This window comes from Mauremys mutica, chromosome 22 (assembly GCF_020497125.1).
Source record: "Mauremys mutica isolate MM-2020 ecotype Southern chromosome 22, ASM2049712v1, whole genome shotgun sequence".
Classification (NCBI taxonomy): Eukaryota; Metazoa; Chordata; order Testudines; family Geoemydidae; genus Mauremys; species Mauremys mutica.
This window is the reverse complement of record NC_059093.1, coordinates 14462858-14479029: the sequence shown is the minus strand read 5'-3', so window position 1 is coordinate 14479029 and position 16172 is coordinate 14462858. Positions and strand designations below refer to the sequence as shown.

Sequence of the window (16172 nt, the reverse complement as noted above, 5' to 3'; positions counted from 1 at the left end):
TCAGACCATCAAATGGGCCATTAAAGTCTGAGCTGAAAGGTCCAGTTGCTGAAAGAAGTGGAACTGCCTCAACAACCATTGAAGCTGATGGGAGTGGAGGCTGCCAGGCACCTCCTAGAGACCATCAGCGCTGTACAGGATCGAGTCCTAAAGCTCAAGCGTGGATGCTGTTATTTCCCCTAGTCTCCTCCGAACAGGACTGTTCTTGCTCCCAGTACATGGAGCATTTAACACCTGACACCGAGCATTTCTGCAGCGAGTGGGAAGTGCTCAGACTCTCTGAAAAGCCTGACGTCCCAGCAGTTGCTCAGACTCTGCTCTGGCTGCCATGGGACATTAAACCTTCAGCAGTTTGCTTCTCCGAAGGTGGATTTTGGTTCTCTGCCTGGAAAAACAGTAGGCGAAATAGTAAAACCTTAAACTCAAACATGTGTAAGTTATACATCTTATTTCCATTTTCAAGCCACATTCCCCCAGCAAGACATGAGGAAAAAATTATCATCTGCCTTAGACTCTCTGTGGCATATTTATCTCCCAGCCATGATCACTGATCTTCAGTAATTCCCCCACCCTCCATTAGATTCAGAAACAAACTAACTCATTTACTGTTCTATACTGGAAAATCCTCCCAACTAGCTCCCAGGATGGGATGAATACACTGGCATATTCTTTCCTCTGCAGTGAGTAACTTCCTCCCAAAGCACTTCTTTGCTTGTTTCTTTGCACTATTGGCAAAGAGGCAGGATTGTCATGTAGTTAAGTCACTGGACGGGGATCCGGGTTCAACCCTTGCTTCAGCCACACACTTAAGCCCAGATTTCTAAAGGTATTTAAGCATTGCTGTGCTCAGCATTTCAAAGTCTTGCTGTTTTAGGAGCCTCAATCTCATTTTCAATAGTGACTTAGGCAACCCTAAAAGCCATCGACTGTCAGTGGGATTTTGGCTCCAAAGTGCCTAAATTCTTTTTGAAAATGAGACTTATGTTCCTAAATCAGTTAGGCACTGCAACCCTGAGCACCACAGGGCCTTTAAATACCTTTAAAAATCTGGGCCTTAATCTCACTGGGCCTCAATTCCCCATCTGTAAACGGATGGCAACTCCCTCTTCTCTATTTCCATTGTGAACTCGTCAGCCAGGGACTGCCTCTTACTGCAGATATGTGGTGGCTGCCATCCCTGACACACCAAGAATTAAACTGGGGAATCTACAGCATGAGCTACTGCAGTGCAGGCTTCTTAGCTAGTGGCTGTAATGGACAGATATCCTCTGCGGATCAGCACAGAAGTGGACCAGCAGCACACATTCGCCAGTGGGTTACATGGGCAGCACGATGAGGCCCAAATCTCTAGGCACTGCAATAATATAAATGATCATTATCACATTTTTATTATCTTCCTGGGAGCATTCTGTAGCTCCATGTTTCCAATGTGGACATTCTGTGGCCTTTAATAACTAAATGGGGAGGGAGTGCTGAATTTCTTATTATTTATATTGCAGTGGTGCTTACAGGTACTAGTCAAAGATTAAAGCCTTGCGCTAGGTGCTGGAGCGACATACAATAAAAAAAACAGCCCAAAACCAACCAAACCAACAACAGTCAGTTCTTGTCTCCCACGAGTTGACCATCTAGGCTATGACACCGCACAACTGGCGGGTGAGACAAATCAGTTGAGGGCTTCTAACACCAAGTCGCATCTGGTCTATTGCAGACGCTAATGCGATATCAGGCAATTCAGGCTGTCTCCAGTAGGGGTAATGCAATGTGGCATTGGCTAGAGATCACTGCTTCACATGAAGGGAGGAGGGGAAGACTTTCATAGGGAGGTAGCGTGACCAGTGGCTAGAGGACTGGGAGGCTGGGCTATTGGGATCACAACTTTGCTACTGACTTATTATGTGATCTTGAGCAAGGCACTTGGAGCTTGATTTTTCAAAGGTGCTAAGCATCTGCAGCTGCCACTGATGTCAGCTGGAATTTGGGGTGCTCACCTGTGTGCCTGAGTTTATCCTTCAGTTTAATAGATTAATAGATTAATAATTAACATGCTCCTGCTGTGAGGTTTCTGGTGTGTAGATTATCTGGGATTGTCATGTGACAGGCGATATAGAAGTACAAGGTACCCTCTAGACGCTCCCCCTGTTTCTGACCTACAACATGCTCCCCTTCTACTCCACCCTAATCCTAACTCTAACCTTTCCCGTTTCAGGGAGTCGCCGGTAGACTGCAGCGTTAACAAATGCAGCAAACTGGTGGGCGCGGGGACGGAGTCCAACCCGATGAGTTACAGCACCTACATGGATGAAAAGAATGGCCCTCCCCCAAACATGACCACCAATGAGAGGAGAGTCATCGTCCCAGCAGGTATGGTCGGCATCACAATATTCGTGTTCTAAATTCTTTCTGCCACTGTCCATCTTTGATTTGACAGGGAGGGTGCGGGAGAGTTATCTGTTGTCTGCTGAGTTCTCTGTATTAATAGCCATATAAAGCTAAGCAAAAATCAGGGCCACCCAGAGGGGGCAACAAGTGGGGCAATTTGCCCCAGGCCCCACAGGGGCCCCCACGAGAATATAGTATTCTATAGTATTTCAACCCTTTTTATGGAAGGGGTCCCCAAAATTGCTTTGCCCCAGGCCCCCTGAATCCTCTGGGCGACTCTGGCAAAAACCAGGCTTTCCGTCCTGTGGGGAACTCCAGTATTTTGTTTCTGTGTCTTGAACCAATGTGATTCCCATGATGCACCACACAGCTTAGTCAGAGGGGAAACTATGGTGCATCATGGGTGATGTAGTCTGGCCAGGGTGCCCAGCTCATAAAATTGAATGGGGACCTGAAATACTGATCTAAATCTCCCATGAGCCTCCATAGCACCGTAGGCAGATGCACCTTATTGTAGAGCTGACTAAAAATAAAATAGTTTGCTTTGATATTTCCAATGACAAATAAGAAAATTTCAGTATTTTCCATCAAAAAACTGTTTTGTTGGAAAATTCTCAAGCAGCTGTGTGGCCTTATACAATATCTAACTGTACCTATCCAAATGTAACAGGGCACATGAAATCCATTCAGATGATCAGGGATTTGGGGAACCTGCAGAATTTACACTTGGAGGGTGAGGGCATCTTTCCCCTGCAAAGTTTGGAAACTCTCTGTGTATAAGCACTTTAGAATAGGAACTTCCCTATGAAGGAAACTGTATGAGCGAAGTTCTCACCCCATTGACGTCACTGGCAAAACTTTCATTGACTTCAGTGGGACCTGGATTCCCCCTACATTCTGAAGGATGCAGCTAATGAACTATTCATAGATTCATAGATTCCAAGGGGAAAAGGGACCATTGTGATAATCTAGTCTGACCTCCTGTGTAACACAGGCCACAGGACTTCTCTGAGTTAGTTCCTGTTTGAACCAGAGAAAATCCAGTCTTAATTTTAAAATGGCCTGTGATAGAGAATCCATCACAATCTTTAGTCAGTTGTTCCAATGGTTAATTATCCTCACTGATAAAAAAAAATTGTGTCTTGTTTCTAATCTGAATTTGTCTAGCTTCAATTTCCAGCCTCTGGATCTTGTTATACCTTTTCCTGCTAGTCTGAAGAGCCCGTTATCAATTTTTTGTTCCCCATGCACATACTGCTAAACTGGGATCAAGTCATCCCTTAACCTTCTCTTTGTTAAGCTAAACAGATTGAGCTACTGGAGTCTATCATTGTAAGGCATGTTCCCCAATTCTTGAAGCATTCTCGTGGCTCTTCTCTGAACTCTCTCCAATTTATCAGCAGAAAGAGGTGTATTTGTCAAATTTAGCTCTGTTTTCAGTTCATGAACTGATCGTGAACAGATGACAATTCCAATGCATTTGTTTACCATTTGGAATAAGGACAAGATGCTTGAACTGAATGAAGTAAGAGAGAGGAAGCCAATAAAAGATTGACCCCCCCTGTTCTCAAGGTCCCGTTTAAGCCCAGCTAGGCCTCTGCATGGGGTGAATTTTACCATCAGAAAGGCGAATGACCTAAGTAGAATGACGGAAAAGGACATGTTTTCAGCATCAACATAGACTGGAGGGAAAAGGAGGCTGCAGTAGCTGAGAAGGGAGAATTATAGAGCCCATCACCATGCTATCTGTGCATTACATAAAGGTGAACAAAGACCTTAGCAGTGAGGATGAAATGGAAAGGAAGGATTTTAGAAGCATTAGAGGAAGAGGTAGTTTAATGTCGTCTCCTCCTTTGCGAGGAAAGTGAAGGTGAGAATTTGTCACTTTCAGGCCTCCACAAATCAAAACCAAGAGAACCTTGCGAAAACAGCAGGCCTTTGTCAATCAGGAATAAACTAGATGGCTAGTTAATCATTGGCCCAGATCTCCATTTGGAAAAGACTTGGCCTAATTCATCCAAGAAGTGCATTTGGAAGCGCTTAGTACAATCCGGAGTTAATATTTATAGCGCACTGTAGTGGAAAGAAGCAAGAATACTGTTACCTAAGAGCTGACACAGCAATGATAGTAAACTGTAGCTAATGTGCTATGAAGGCAGCTTTTCAGGGACTTTTTGGCATTGAAGCTTCATGTGTTTAATAGGGCCAGAAAGGCCAGAATGGGTGATGTATGACCCAAAGGAACTCTCCAGAATCGTCTCCCAACATTGTTAATGAACATGCCTGAGATTTAGAAAAATGTTTCAGGGATTTTGTCAGGTCAACCTGGGCCCTAAATATTGGGATCTTACAAAACTAACTAACTAAACATTCCCCTTCAATATTTACAACCAAAAGGCCAACTTTCTCCAGAACTTGAAAGTGAAATGGCAAGAAACTGGATGGAAACAGAAGTGCAGCTGATCAGAGTATTTTCATTGCCTAAACTCAGAGGAAATGCAAAAAGTAAATTAACAGGGAAGGATAGTAACTTATATGGTTAAAATTCAGTTTTAAAGAGCTCAGGTGCTATTAGGAAGTAGGTAAGTAAATCTCACTATGTATTTTTAGTATTTTCTGGAGTGATTTTCCATTGCCATTTCACTCTGGTATGAAGCAGCCCTGAAACCCAGCAGATGCAGCCACTAGATGATGCCCTCTGTATAAGGGGATGCTTGAGTGGCATGGGCTGCCAGCCAATCCCATCCCCCAAGCTATGCTAAGCACCCAGCCATGATTTGTGCCCTATATCTCTGGATAGTCTAGTGCTGGAGGGACCAGAAATTGAAGTAGCAGGAAACTGTGATGCTGGATACTTCCAGTCTCATCAAAAGCAGGAATTGCCAGCTGAGACGTGGTAATTCAATCAAGTTATAGTCTATAGCCTAACTCTGCCAAAGTTCTTGAGTGTTTGAATAGAGTCCCTCATAGAAAGAGGTGCCAGATGTAAAGACAGGCCCAGATCCAAAATTCCAGGGTGATAGGACCCAGAGTCTGGGCACAGACCACTCCCTAAATTCAAGTAATTTTGCAAGAGAACCTAATTTGTGGCTCAAATTTCCAGATGAGGGAACATGAGAAATACAGCACAGGAAGAATCTGACAGTGGAGATAGGCTCTGAAAATGATTCTGTATAAACGGTATCAAGACTTGGCATACTTAATTCTCTCTGGGACTTTCTGATCCAACCCATCATCTTAAAACTCAAAGGATGATTTCCTTTTGTAACTGCCGGCGCAGCGAACTCTCGACATGGGTGCTGAAACCTCCAGCTGAATGCCATCTGTCTCTTCCATCGTTGCCGTTAATAACAATTCTGCAACTGGACCTTCGTTGACAATTGCCAATGATGCATGAGACAGTATAGAATCCAGCTCACCCTCCAATAGCTATGGTGGCTTTGCAAGGCTAATAGGGTTGAAAACTTGTGTTTGTCAGCTGAGTCAGCTAACGTGACTCAGAGATACATGGTTAACAGAGCTGTTTAGGCAAGAATTTTTTAGACTCCCTTTGCTGACCATAATAACCACCCTTCTCAAAGTTTGTTAGGAGTTTCTAATGCACTCAGGACAGGCTGGGTGACTTCCATATCCCTGCTATAGCTGTGCAGCTTAAAGGCACCTGACAGTGTGACAAGTACATCTCTTCAAAGGGATGAGCTTTTTATTCAAAGAGGTGAGTCATAAATCAGCTGCTACAAAGGTGGCCGGGGAGATAGTGCATCTGAATGCAAAGCAAGTGAGTTGGATGCTACTCCTGGCTCTGCTATTGATTCATTATCTCACTAGGGGTGAGTCCCTTGCTGTCCTGTACCTCAGTTTCCCCATGTATAAACCAGAGTTAATTATACTTTCCCACCTTGGAGATGTGTAGATGAAATGTGCTCTATTGCTAATATTATTAGTGGGCTAACTGACTGATAGCGTGACACTCCTGTGAGAAGGTTGTCCCTTTGGGCACGGTATTTACCAGCTGTCTCTTCTTCTGCCAGATCCCACCTTGTGGACCCAGGAACACGTGCGCCAGTGGCTGGAGTGGGCTATAAAGGAGTATGGATTAATGGAGATTGACACATCCCTCTTCCAGAACATGGATGGCAAGGAACTGTGCAAAATGAACAAAGAAGATTTCCTCCGAGCCACCTCCCTTTACAACACAGAAGTTCTGTTGTCTCACCTCAGTTACCTCAGGGAAAGTAAGTACCCCTCTGATACTGGTGCAATGTTTACTTGCGAGGGGGAGGGAAACAGGCTGTGGTGAGTTTTGAACATCTCACGCTGCACTTGGATGATAAACGGAGGGGAAGAGGAAGAGAGAGGAGAAAGGGAAAGAGTGCAGAAAAGAGAGAGAGAGAGAGGAAAAGGAGGAACAAAAGGGAGTGAAAGGCAAATCAAAACTAACCTCATGAAATATTGTTTGACACTAACCAAAATTAGCCTGTGGAACCCTCTGCCTCAAGGTATCATTGAGGGGAAGAACTTAGTAGGAGTCAACAAAGACCTGCATATTTATGTAGATAATAGGAATATCCATGGCTATATGGTAAAAAAAACATTACAGACTCTCTTCAGTGATTAAGCCAACTGCTAAGTGATGGAGAGATTATTCCATAATTTTCCATTTTGGAGTTCTTACACCTTCCTCCAAAGAAACTGGTGTGCACCACCATCAGAGACAGGATATTGAACTGGCTCTGAGCCAAGCTGGCAAGTCCTCTGTTCCTCTGGATCCGTCTGGGAATTTGTTGAAGGAGGAGAAAATATGAGAGAGACGTTCGCTGACTATGGCTGCTCAAAGCCGGCCTGGTGTGAATAACCCTGTGTTCAAAGGTAGCAGGATTTTGTTAAACCTCTTTGGTCCTGTCCCCCCGAGCACCGCCCTACCCCAGCAGGGCCGGGGAGGGCCTGCTCTTCTTTTAATAACCCATTTTGCTTTAGTAAGCTCCTGCAGTGGGCTACCAAACAAGGTTAGTGAATAGCCTGATGGGCTACTCTTTGAAAAGAGCTATAGCATTATCCACAGAGGACGGGTGATCCAGTGGTGAGCCCAGTAGGCTGGGACTTGGGAGACCTTGGTTCAAGTCCCTCCTCTGCTGCAGATTTCTTATAGGACCCTAAGCAAATCCCTTGGCACTCTCTGCTTGTAAAATAGGGATAACAACACTTCCCTTTGTAAGGCTGTTGGACCCCAGTTGTTGGTGGGTGGGATCAAAGCTGGGACCTCTGAAGCTAAATGCATGAGCTAAAAGCCATGTGGCTGTTGGCTAAGGCTGTAGAGCAGACTCACTAATCTCTTTCTAAGGCCATGGCTACACTTGCAAATTTGCAGTGCTGCAGCAGGGTGTGAAAACACACCCTCTCCAGCGCTGCAAATTGCGGCGCTGCAAAGCGCCAGTGTGGTCAAAGCCCCAGCGCTGTACGTTATTCCCCACAGGGAGGTGGAGTACGGACAGCGCTGGGAGAGCTCTCTCCCAGCGCTGGCGCTTTGACTACACTTAGCGCTTCAAAGCGCTGCCGCGGCAGCGCTTTGAAGTGCAAGTGTAGCCATAGCCTAAGTGGCCTTAGGGCCACTTGATGGGACAGAGCACCACACCTAAGAGATGTGTGGGTTACACCTACATCCTGGAAATGTCCTGAGGATAAATACATTGTGAGGAGCTCAGATGTGATGATAAGAGAGGCCTTATAAGTAGATAGATCCTACATGACTCCAGCTCATCAATTTTCTTTTCTATCCACTGCATTTACATTCCTTTTTTTTCTGCCCCCAACTTCATCCTTCCAGGGCTCAGAGGGTTATGACTTTGATTGGAACAGTTTTCATGGGGTTTTAAAAACTGAGAAATGAAAGGTAGAAAACTGATCAGGAACAATGTGCTGCACAGCAAGGTGTGGGAGACCGACAAGTGTGTATTTTCTTACAAACAGATGGTGTATAACTCTTATAATCTACAGAGAGCTGGAGATGTTTGCCGTCTGGCCAGTGCAGCAACACAGTTAGGAAATGCAGTCAGATATTTAGGATGGAATTTTCAAAAGCATTCAGCATTGGTCTAACTCTGCTCCCACTGAAAACAATGGGAGTTTTACCACTGACGGGAGAGGGAGCACAGTTAGACCAGTGCAAACCCCACCCATATTTTGTAAGATGAGCTAAAATGAGCTGAATGAATAATTTACAACAAATAACTGAACTGATGGATTTGAACTCCCGCCTCCGGCCACCACCCGTAGCTGGATGATCACAAAATAATCAGATTTATCCCAAATCATTTGCAAATTTCTTCAGGTTATGGTTGTTGGTCCACATAACATTCCAAGGGTGAATGTCACAAATGAATATACAAATCACTCTGACACTTACATAACAAATTTGCACCTATTTAACTAAAAGGAGTGACTTTTCCATGTGCTCCCCCATCTATCTGTCTGTATCCATCTGTTGTCTCATGTTTTATACTTCGATTGTAATCTCCTGGGGGAAGGGACTTTTTGTTCTGTGTTTATACAGCACCTAGCACAATGGTGTGCTGGTCCATGGCTAGGGCTCCTTGCCGCTAGGAAAATAGAAAAATGATTATTTAAAACCGATTTACTGAAATTGACATCACTTCTGTATGTAGACAAGGCCTGACTCCAGGGAGCAGTGCGAACTGCACATTTTGCTAGCAGATAAATGATTTTCAATTCTGGTAGGCTGAATATTTGCATGAAACATTCACTTTTTTTGAGCATTGGGAAAGCTTGAGCCTTCGCAGAAAGTGGCCATGAAAAAGTCATGCATGCGTCTAAATCACCATTTGTTGCTGAGTTTGAGCAGATAAATATCTTTCCTCTATTGCTCCAGCTCCAATCAGGAACCCTCTCTCACCTCCATCCATAGGTAAAGGGCACACATAGGAGATGGGCCAATGGAAAGCTGTAGGCATCTTTTCCATGCTCTTTTGTTGTTTACAGGCTATGCTGGGCCAAGTTAAGCCCTGTGTAAATAGGTGCAACTCTCAATTATTTTAGCAGGAGTTGCAGTCTTTTTACACCAAAGCTATACTGTAAAACAACAGTTGTGTGTATAGAGCTGCAGTACCAGAATTGTGTGCATCTAACAGCAATCCAGGTAGACCTTTCTTAGTTTGGAGTTTAAACCCAAAATTTGGGCCAAATTCTAAGAGGTTTCCAAGCTTTCTGGAAAGACTGGCTGAATCAGGGTTCGTGGGTTGAAAGCACACATTTCATTACTGCCACCTGCTCTGTGGATAAATAGAAGATTCCATTCCCCAGAGATAGCAGCCTGGCACCTTGCAAGGGCATGAAATTAACTTTATAATAAATATACTTGTCCCATCCTTGGTACATAGACTCTTAGACTCTTTGGGTCTAAGAAGATTGCAGATGATAGATAGATTAGATTAGATTAGATAGAAGGTGTGTGTGCACACACACACCCTTACATTTGTGTGTGTCCTTTACACACACACATATATATACATATATATATATGCAATCTCCATAGACCCAAAGAGCCACTATTCAGCAAGGATAGGACAGGCATTAGACTGCAGAACAGCGTCTTTGACATTCTGTCAAAGTGTCTTGCTCTTTCATTACAACCCAAACAGAAGACACTTTTATCAAGAGAAGCTACTTCAATAACTACTAAGAAGTAGCTGCCCTTAATGATTGTGAAAATAAAATAAAAAGAATAGGCTATTCTAACTATTCTATTATGACATGATAGCCGTAGTGATGTGAGTTATGAAACCCCCAGATATCTAACCCCAGACCCGAACACTCCAAACTAGAGAAGAGTTGGATCCATCTTTGAGCTGCACAGTTAGCACCTATTTCTGTAATGGACTGAGCCATGTGATGCCCTCCTATTACAGGCATGCTATGCAAGAGTGTGAAAATAATATAAACATGGGGAAAAAGCCCACATACACTAAAATTCCAGACAACGTTTCGGAATTCCAAAACAAACATTTTTTGAGACTGACATTTTTAGGAAATTCTGCTTCAAAGGTCATTTTAAAAAATATTTATTTTCATTCTGTTCGGGACAAAACCAAATGGTCAATTCCTACCTCTATGACTAAATTTCCCATTTAGTACTGGGCAAATCACTTCATCGCTCTGGGCCTCAGTTTCCCCAACTGTAAAATGGAGATAAGACCTTTCTGCCTCTTTTGGTCTGTCTTGTCTATTTAAATGGCAGTCACGTTGGGGCTGTCTGTCTCTCATTAGGTGTTTTTACAGTGCCTCCCACAATTGGGTCATGACCTCTGCTGTAGCCTTTAAGGTGCAAACCATAATACAAATGAATAACAATCATAAAATATAATGTCCCAGCAGAAGAATAGACTAGATGAGCTCATCCCAATTAAACCAGTTCAAAGCTGAGTGACTCCATTGGAGACAGAGTAGTCAGTAACTCCAGATTTACACTGCTATAACGGAGAGCAGACTCTAGCCCCAAGACTCCAGTCCATCTCTGGTTTTTGCACTCATACATTTTACCCAGTTCAGACCCACTGGCTCCTTTAGCCTTAGTTGGGCTGCTCTGCCAAAGCCATGCAAGTGTTGACCTTAAAGCAAGCTCCTGTGTGAGCGTAGGTCAGGCAGCCTGCTGAAGAGAATTCCTTTCCACGCAGCTGTTCCTAGGTCTGCCTAATGACAGTCTGGTTTCTGGATTGCTGGGTAACTCCCTGGTGGAGTAACGCCTTCGAAGGGAGTTTATTGTTTTTCCAGACTGATTTCCAGCGGATGTTAGTGCCGAGTCTCTGAGCTCAGTGCCATGGGGAGATGGTCTTTTATTTTCCTTTTGTGGCCTTCTTTGTTTCGGAGACATCTGGCTGCATTACTGGGAGGGAGGGCAGAGGACACATGGTGGCAACAAAGTACAGGAGACTCCTGAGGAGTTGGCAGTCTATAGGCTAAAATATATCCCCCATTTGTGGGTGAAGGGGGTTATCTATCTATCACATTTACATGGCTCCCATCACCGTAGTATCTGACCCCTCACAATCTTTCCTGCATTTATCCTCAGAACACTCTTGTGAGGCAGGGCAGTTCTATTATCCCCATTTTACAGATAGGACACCGAAGCACAGAGAAACTAAGTGACTTGCCCAAGGCCACACAGGAAGTCTGGGGTGAAGCGTCGGAAGAAGTGGGCTGTAGCCCACGAAAGCTTACGCTCAAATAAATTTGTTAGTCTCTAAGGTGCCACAAGTACTCCTGTTCTTTTTGCGGATACAGACTAACACGGCTGCTACTTTGAAACCTGTGGTGAAGCAGGAAATTGAACCCAGACCTAGGTTGTGCCTTAACCACTGGACCATCCTGCCTCTGCCCTCCTCTCCCCCCCCCCCCCCCGCCCCGCCCCAGTGATCCCAGCAGAAATGAGCCACTGCTAAACCCGGAACTGGTTCGTCTATCCCTATTTGTCTGAGCCTACCCAAACTTTCACTGCTTTTCCCAGGGCATACACCATTCATTCCCCCGTAGAGATACTCTTTCCTTAAGCTTGCCTTGCAGCCTCTTACTGGAAAGATAAAGTTTAGGCCAAACCTATCACCATCCCCAACCCTTTCCCACTCCCCATTCTCCCCCCTTCAGTCTCCAGCCTGGACTGACCACTGTGCTGGTATCTTTCTCAAACACAGTCTGCCTGGTGAAGCCTCAGTATGCAGCCAGCCAGCTGTGGGAAGCAAGATTTGGATGTCTTTGTGCTATGTTTGGGATGAACTTCAAACGGACGGTCGCCTCCCATCCTTTCCTTCTGCAGTCACTGGGGGCAGGTCATGTGTGGTGTGTGCAAAAGAAAAGAGGCTGGAAAAAACAACAACAAGCAGACTGTATTTAGGGGTAGTAGCAGAGGAGAAGTTTATGGCCCCATATTGAGGCCAAACAAAACTCTGGCTCCAAAGACAGTGGAACCCTGATCCTCCCGAGCGATCTGAAGACACCCAGAACCTTCAGAAAATCAGGGGGTTGCATCATTAGGGGAATGGGTACAACCCACTCTTGGGTGGGGGGGGATGCAAAGTCATTTCAGGTTCAGTCGTGTTTGAGCCAGGTTGCTCCTGCGGCTACGACTCAGCAGAATTTTCTGCCCCTTAAGCAGGGATGGATTTGTGGATAAAAATCTCTCTGTCTCACACTCTCTCCATCTCCTCTTATTAAAAGAATACAGCTGTAAGCCCACCCCTCCCACACACACCAAATGCTGTGCAGTTCCTCCTGCACGATGGAGCATTTGCGGACAACCGCTGTAATACTCTACGCCTTCATTGCTAAGAGTCTGTCTTGGGGGCAAACCCTGATGTCTTTACACAGTAGCAATTCTGCCCAAACTCCCGTTGACTAAGGTAGGTGCTGACAAGGGTGAAAACGGAGCTCTCGGTCACAGTATGAGTTTTGCTCAAGGATGAATGAAGTCAGGGCTGCGGGGGCTGGCCCTTTCTCTCTCCATCTGCCTCTCTCTGTCCAGATCTCTGTGTCACTGGCTTGTTCGCTCTTTCTTCCTCCTTCATTTAAGCCCCTAATAGGAACCACATTTCCTTTTTTGTGGCATTCCCACCAGAAACCTCAGACCGTTGGGCAAAGGTGAGAACTTTTAGCAATTAAACTGAGGGAGGTTCCTTCCCTTCCAGCAGTTCAGCCTGCATTTTTGAGCATCAAGTAACTGTAGGTTGCTCTGACAAGCTCACTCAGTTCTATTCCCTCCCCGCCCACCTCCTCTGCTCCGCCAGTCTGCTCGACCAGGCATTTGCAGCCTGTTTAGTCATAGAAAGCTGTGTTTCTGAATCGGCCAGCACTTCCCTGTCTGGCTGAGGCAAGCCGTGTGGTGTTTTGCAGTCAGGACCTAGTTCAAATAAGCTTGCAAATGAAAGAGGGGTGGAGATGTCGGGCCGGTCCCTCCTGAGTGTTATGAAACAAATACTTGAACCACAAACCAACTCATATGAATATGAAAAAAGTGGCCAAAGCAACTGCATGCCTTCAACAGCAGCAAGAGGACATCGGTCTAATTTCTCTTGGTATATATACTACACCCTCCATTGTGGCGTCTGGACACCACATAGGAGACGCCCTGTACCAAGCTGCTTCCTTTCCTTTCCCCCACCCCCTCATTCCAACTTGCCAAATTGTCCATCCACCACTCTTTAAAAGTTCCACTGTGTTATGCTTCATCCGGTAGCATCAAGCATCAGCTCAGGATGGAGGGGATTACGTTTTACAGTTACCCAAGGCTGCCTTTCAACACCTCCAAACTGTATTCAGATGCTGGCTTGCACAAGGCTAGAGTTTGGTTTGTGTTTGCGGTGCCGGGAATGCAGTGCTCATCTGGGCCAGCATCGCTGGTGCTACTGGTGTTTGGAGCCTACATCCTACCTAGCAGGAAGGCAAGACTTGCGACAAATGCCAGGGGGGTAATGCTGGTAAGGGTCTGGCTGGTGTGGGTAGGAGGGAGGTAGACACTGCTTGTGCAGGGCTCAGTATTCAGACCCTGCTCAGTCAGTGCTAGAGAGGTGCACACCGATCCCAGACCCCTGCCAGAATGTTTGCCACACTCCAGGTACAGCCATGTTCTAAATACATAGGACCAGGTCTCCCAGATTAAGGGGGTTCAAATCATTCATGAGCAGTGGAGAAGGTCGCCGTGGGCACAGATGGTCTATCCACAACAGGGCAGGATTGCTCCCTGCATTAGGTCACGTCATCAGCCCTCAGTGAGAGAGGTCCCAGTCCCATTAAGAATGTTGCCCCTCACACATGCATACCCTCCTGAGTGGAGGCTCCTTCAGAGAGTTGCATTGAAAAGTGACCCCAGAAGCACATGCAGGGTAAATACCTGTAACGAGACGACCGTGAAATGCATATTACACGCCTGCCTTCAAGTGCTCCCACTGCGTCCATAGGAGTTCACGGGGGACGGGATCAGTGCTTAATTTGTGCCAGGACTAGCCGGGCTGAGCCCCGGCACCTCTGGGTGTGGCAGTTCATTAGCCCTGCCACCTCTGGGCTTGCCACATCAGTATGAATGTAAAAAAATTGCTTGAGCTTCAGCACCTCTTTCATTACAAATGAAGCACTGGACAGGGAAGAGGGCCGATCCCCCCCCAGGGAGCCCACACATGTAGCCAACTTAAATCATAAATCCTTCCCTCTGTGACATGTTCTTTACCGTGGTACTTAATGCACGTCTATCTCAAATACATTTGCTTAGAGAAGGGACTGAGCAAAAGACCTGGGATCTGCACCAAAAACCCAGATCCAAACCCCTTGGAACACTGGGACCCAGGCCTGATGGTTGTAGCTGCCAATCCAAAAATCTGGATGTGCACCTTGGAAGTGTTCAGATCCCACCTTCACAGCTCACGTCCATCTCCAATCTCGATGTGTGAAACAGGAAATGTTTCACAGCCAGAGATGGGGACAATCTGGTTTGGATAAAATAAGAGGTCACTCCTCCTCCTTTATGACTATTTGTGTTACAGTAGCTTCTAGAGGCGCCGTTGGCCTAAGTGCTGTACAACCATCTCTCTAATAATACCTAACTCTTAGATAACACTTTTTAATCAGTGGATGAGGAAACTGAGGCATAGAGCAATGAAGGGAAGTGACTTAGCCAAGTTCATCCTGCATGCCCCTGGCAAAGCTGGGGCTAGAACCCCAATATTTTGCAACCCCACCTCCCGCACTGTAAGCCAATGTGACATTTGCAGGGGCATCAGTTTCAGGGCTGTGTTTTATGTTTCTGCTGGAGGGAAGTGGGAGTCAAGAGCAGGACATGGAACAGGCATTCAGGACACCACTTGACACTGACTTGCTTTGTGACCTTGGGCAGATTACTTAGGGTATGTCTTCACTACCAGCCAGATCAGCGGGCAGCTTAGAGAATCCAGCGGGGATCGATTTATCGCATCTAGTCTAGACATGATAAGTCGACCTCCGAGCACTCTCCTGTCGACTCCTGTACTCCAGCTCGGGGAGAGGCGCAGGCAGAGTCGACGGGGGAGCGTCAGCTGTCGACTCACCGTAGTGAAGACACCATGGTAAGTCGATCTAAGTACGTCAACTTCAGGTACGTTATTCATGTAGCTGAAGTTGTGTAACTTAGATCGATTTCCGCCCCCCCCAGTGTAGACCAGGGTTTAGACTCTCCATGCCTTCGTTTTGCCATCTGCAGAATACCTAGAATACCGCTGCCGTGCACAGCGGCACTGAGAGGGTTAACTGACTGATGTGTCCAAAATACTTAGAGATCCAGGCAGGTGCTGTAGGAAATGCGAAGCAGAGATGGGTGGAACAGTCTGGATGAAATAAAGAAGTGGCTGAACCTTCAGCTGACATGGAAGGGACTGAAATCCTGACCCGTTAGTGAGGTTACCAAACTGCCCATTCACTTTTCCACCCGTTATTGTTGCCTCTCCAGCCAGGTCCAGTAACAGCAACACCAGAGAGATGCTGCTACTGAGCCATGCCTGGACACACTCTCTAGTTTACAGAGGGGGGTGACTTATCCCAGGTCACATGTTAAGGCCAGGTCTACACTTCAGGTCAGGACGACATAGCTACGTTGCTCAGGACTGTAAAAAAACTACCCCCTGGGGAGCCAGAGCTATGTGGAGGGAAGAATGCTTCTGTCTGTCGCTCCCGTCGCTCGGGGAGGTGGGATTCTTACACCCATGGAACCTCACCCTCTCTATCTACTCTACACGAAGGGGTCATGCCGACAGAACTACAGC

At 46.0% G+C, this 16172-nt stretch overlaps 1 protein-coding gene across 8 annotated transcripts in view; it reads left to right on the top strand.

Annotated features, from left to right (window-relative positions):
- FLI1 (Fli-1 proto-oncogene, ETS transcription factor) overlaps positions 1-16172 on the top strand; it is a 114897-nt gene that overhangs the window by 71198 nt on the left and 27527 nt on the right. For all 8 annotated transcript variants that reach the window (XM_044996916.1, XM_044996915.1, XM_044996920.1 and 5 more), the window contains 2 exons: positions 2210-2364; positions 6414-6617. In XM_044996916.1, the coding sequence (XP_044852851.1) occupies positions 2210-2364; positions 6414-6617 (359 nt within the window). The remainder of the gene's footprint in view (positions 1-2209; positions 2365-6413; positions 6618-16172) is intronic.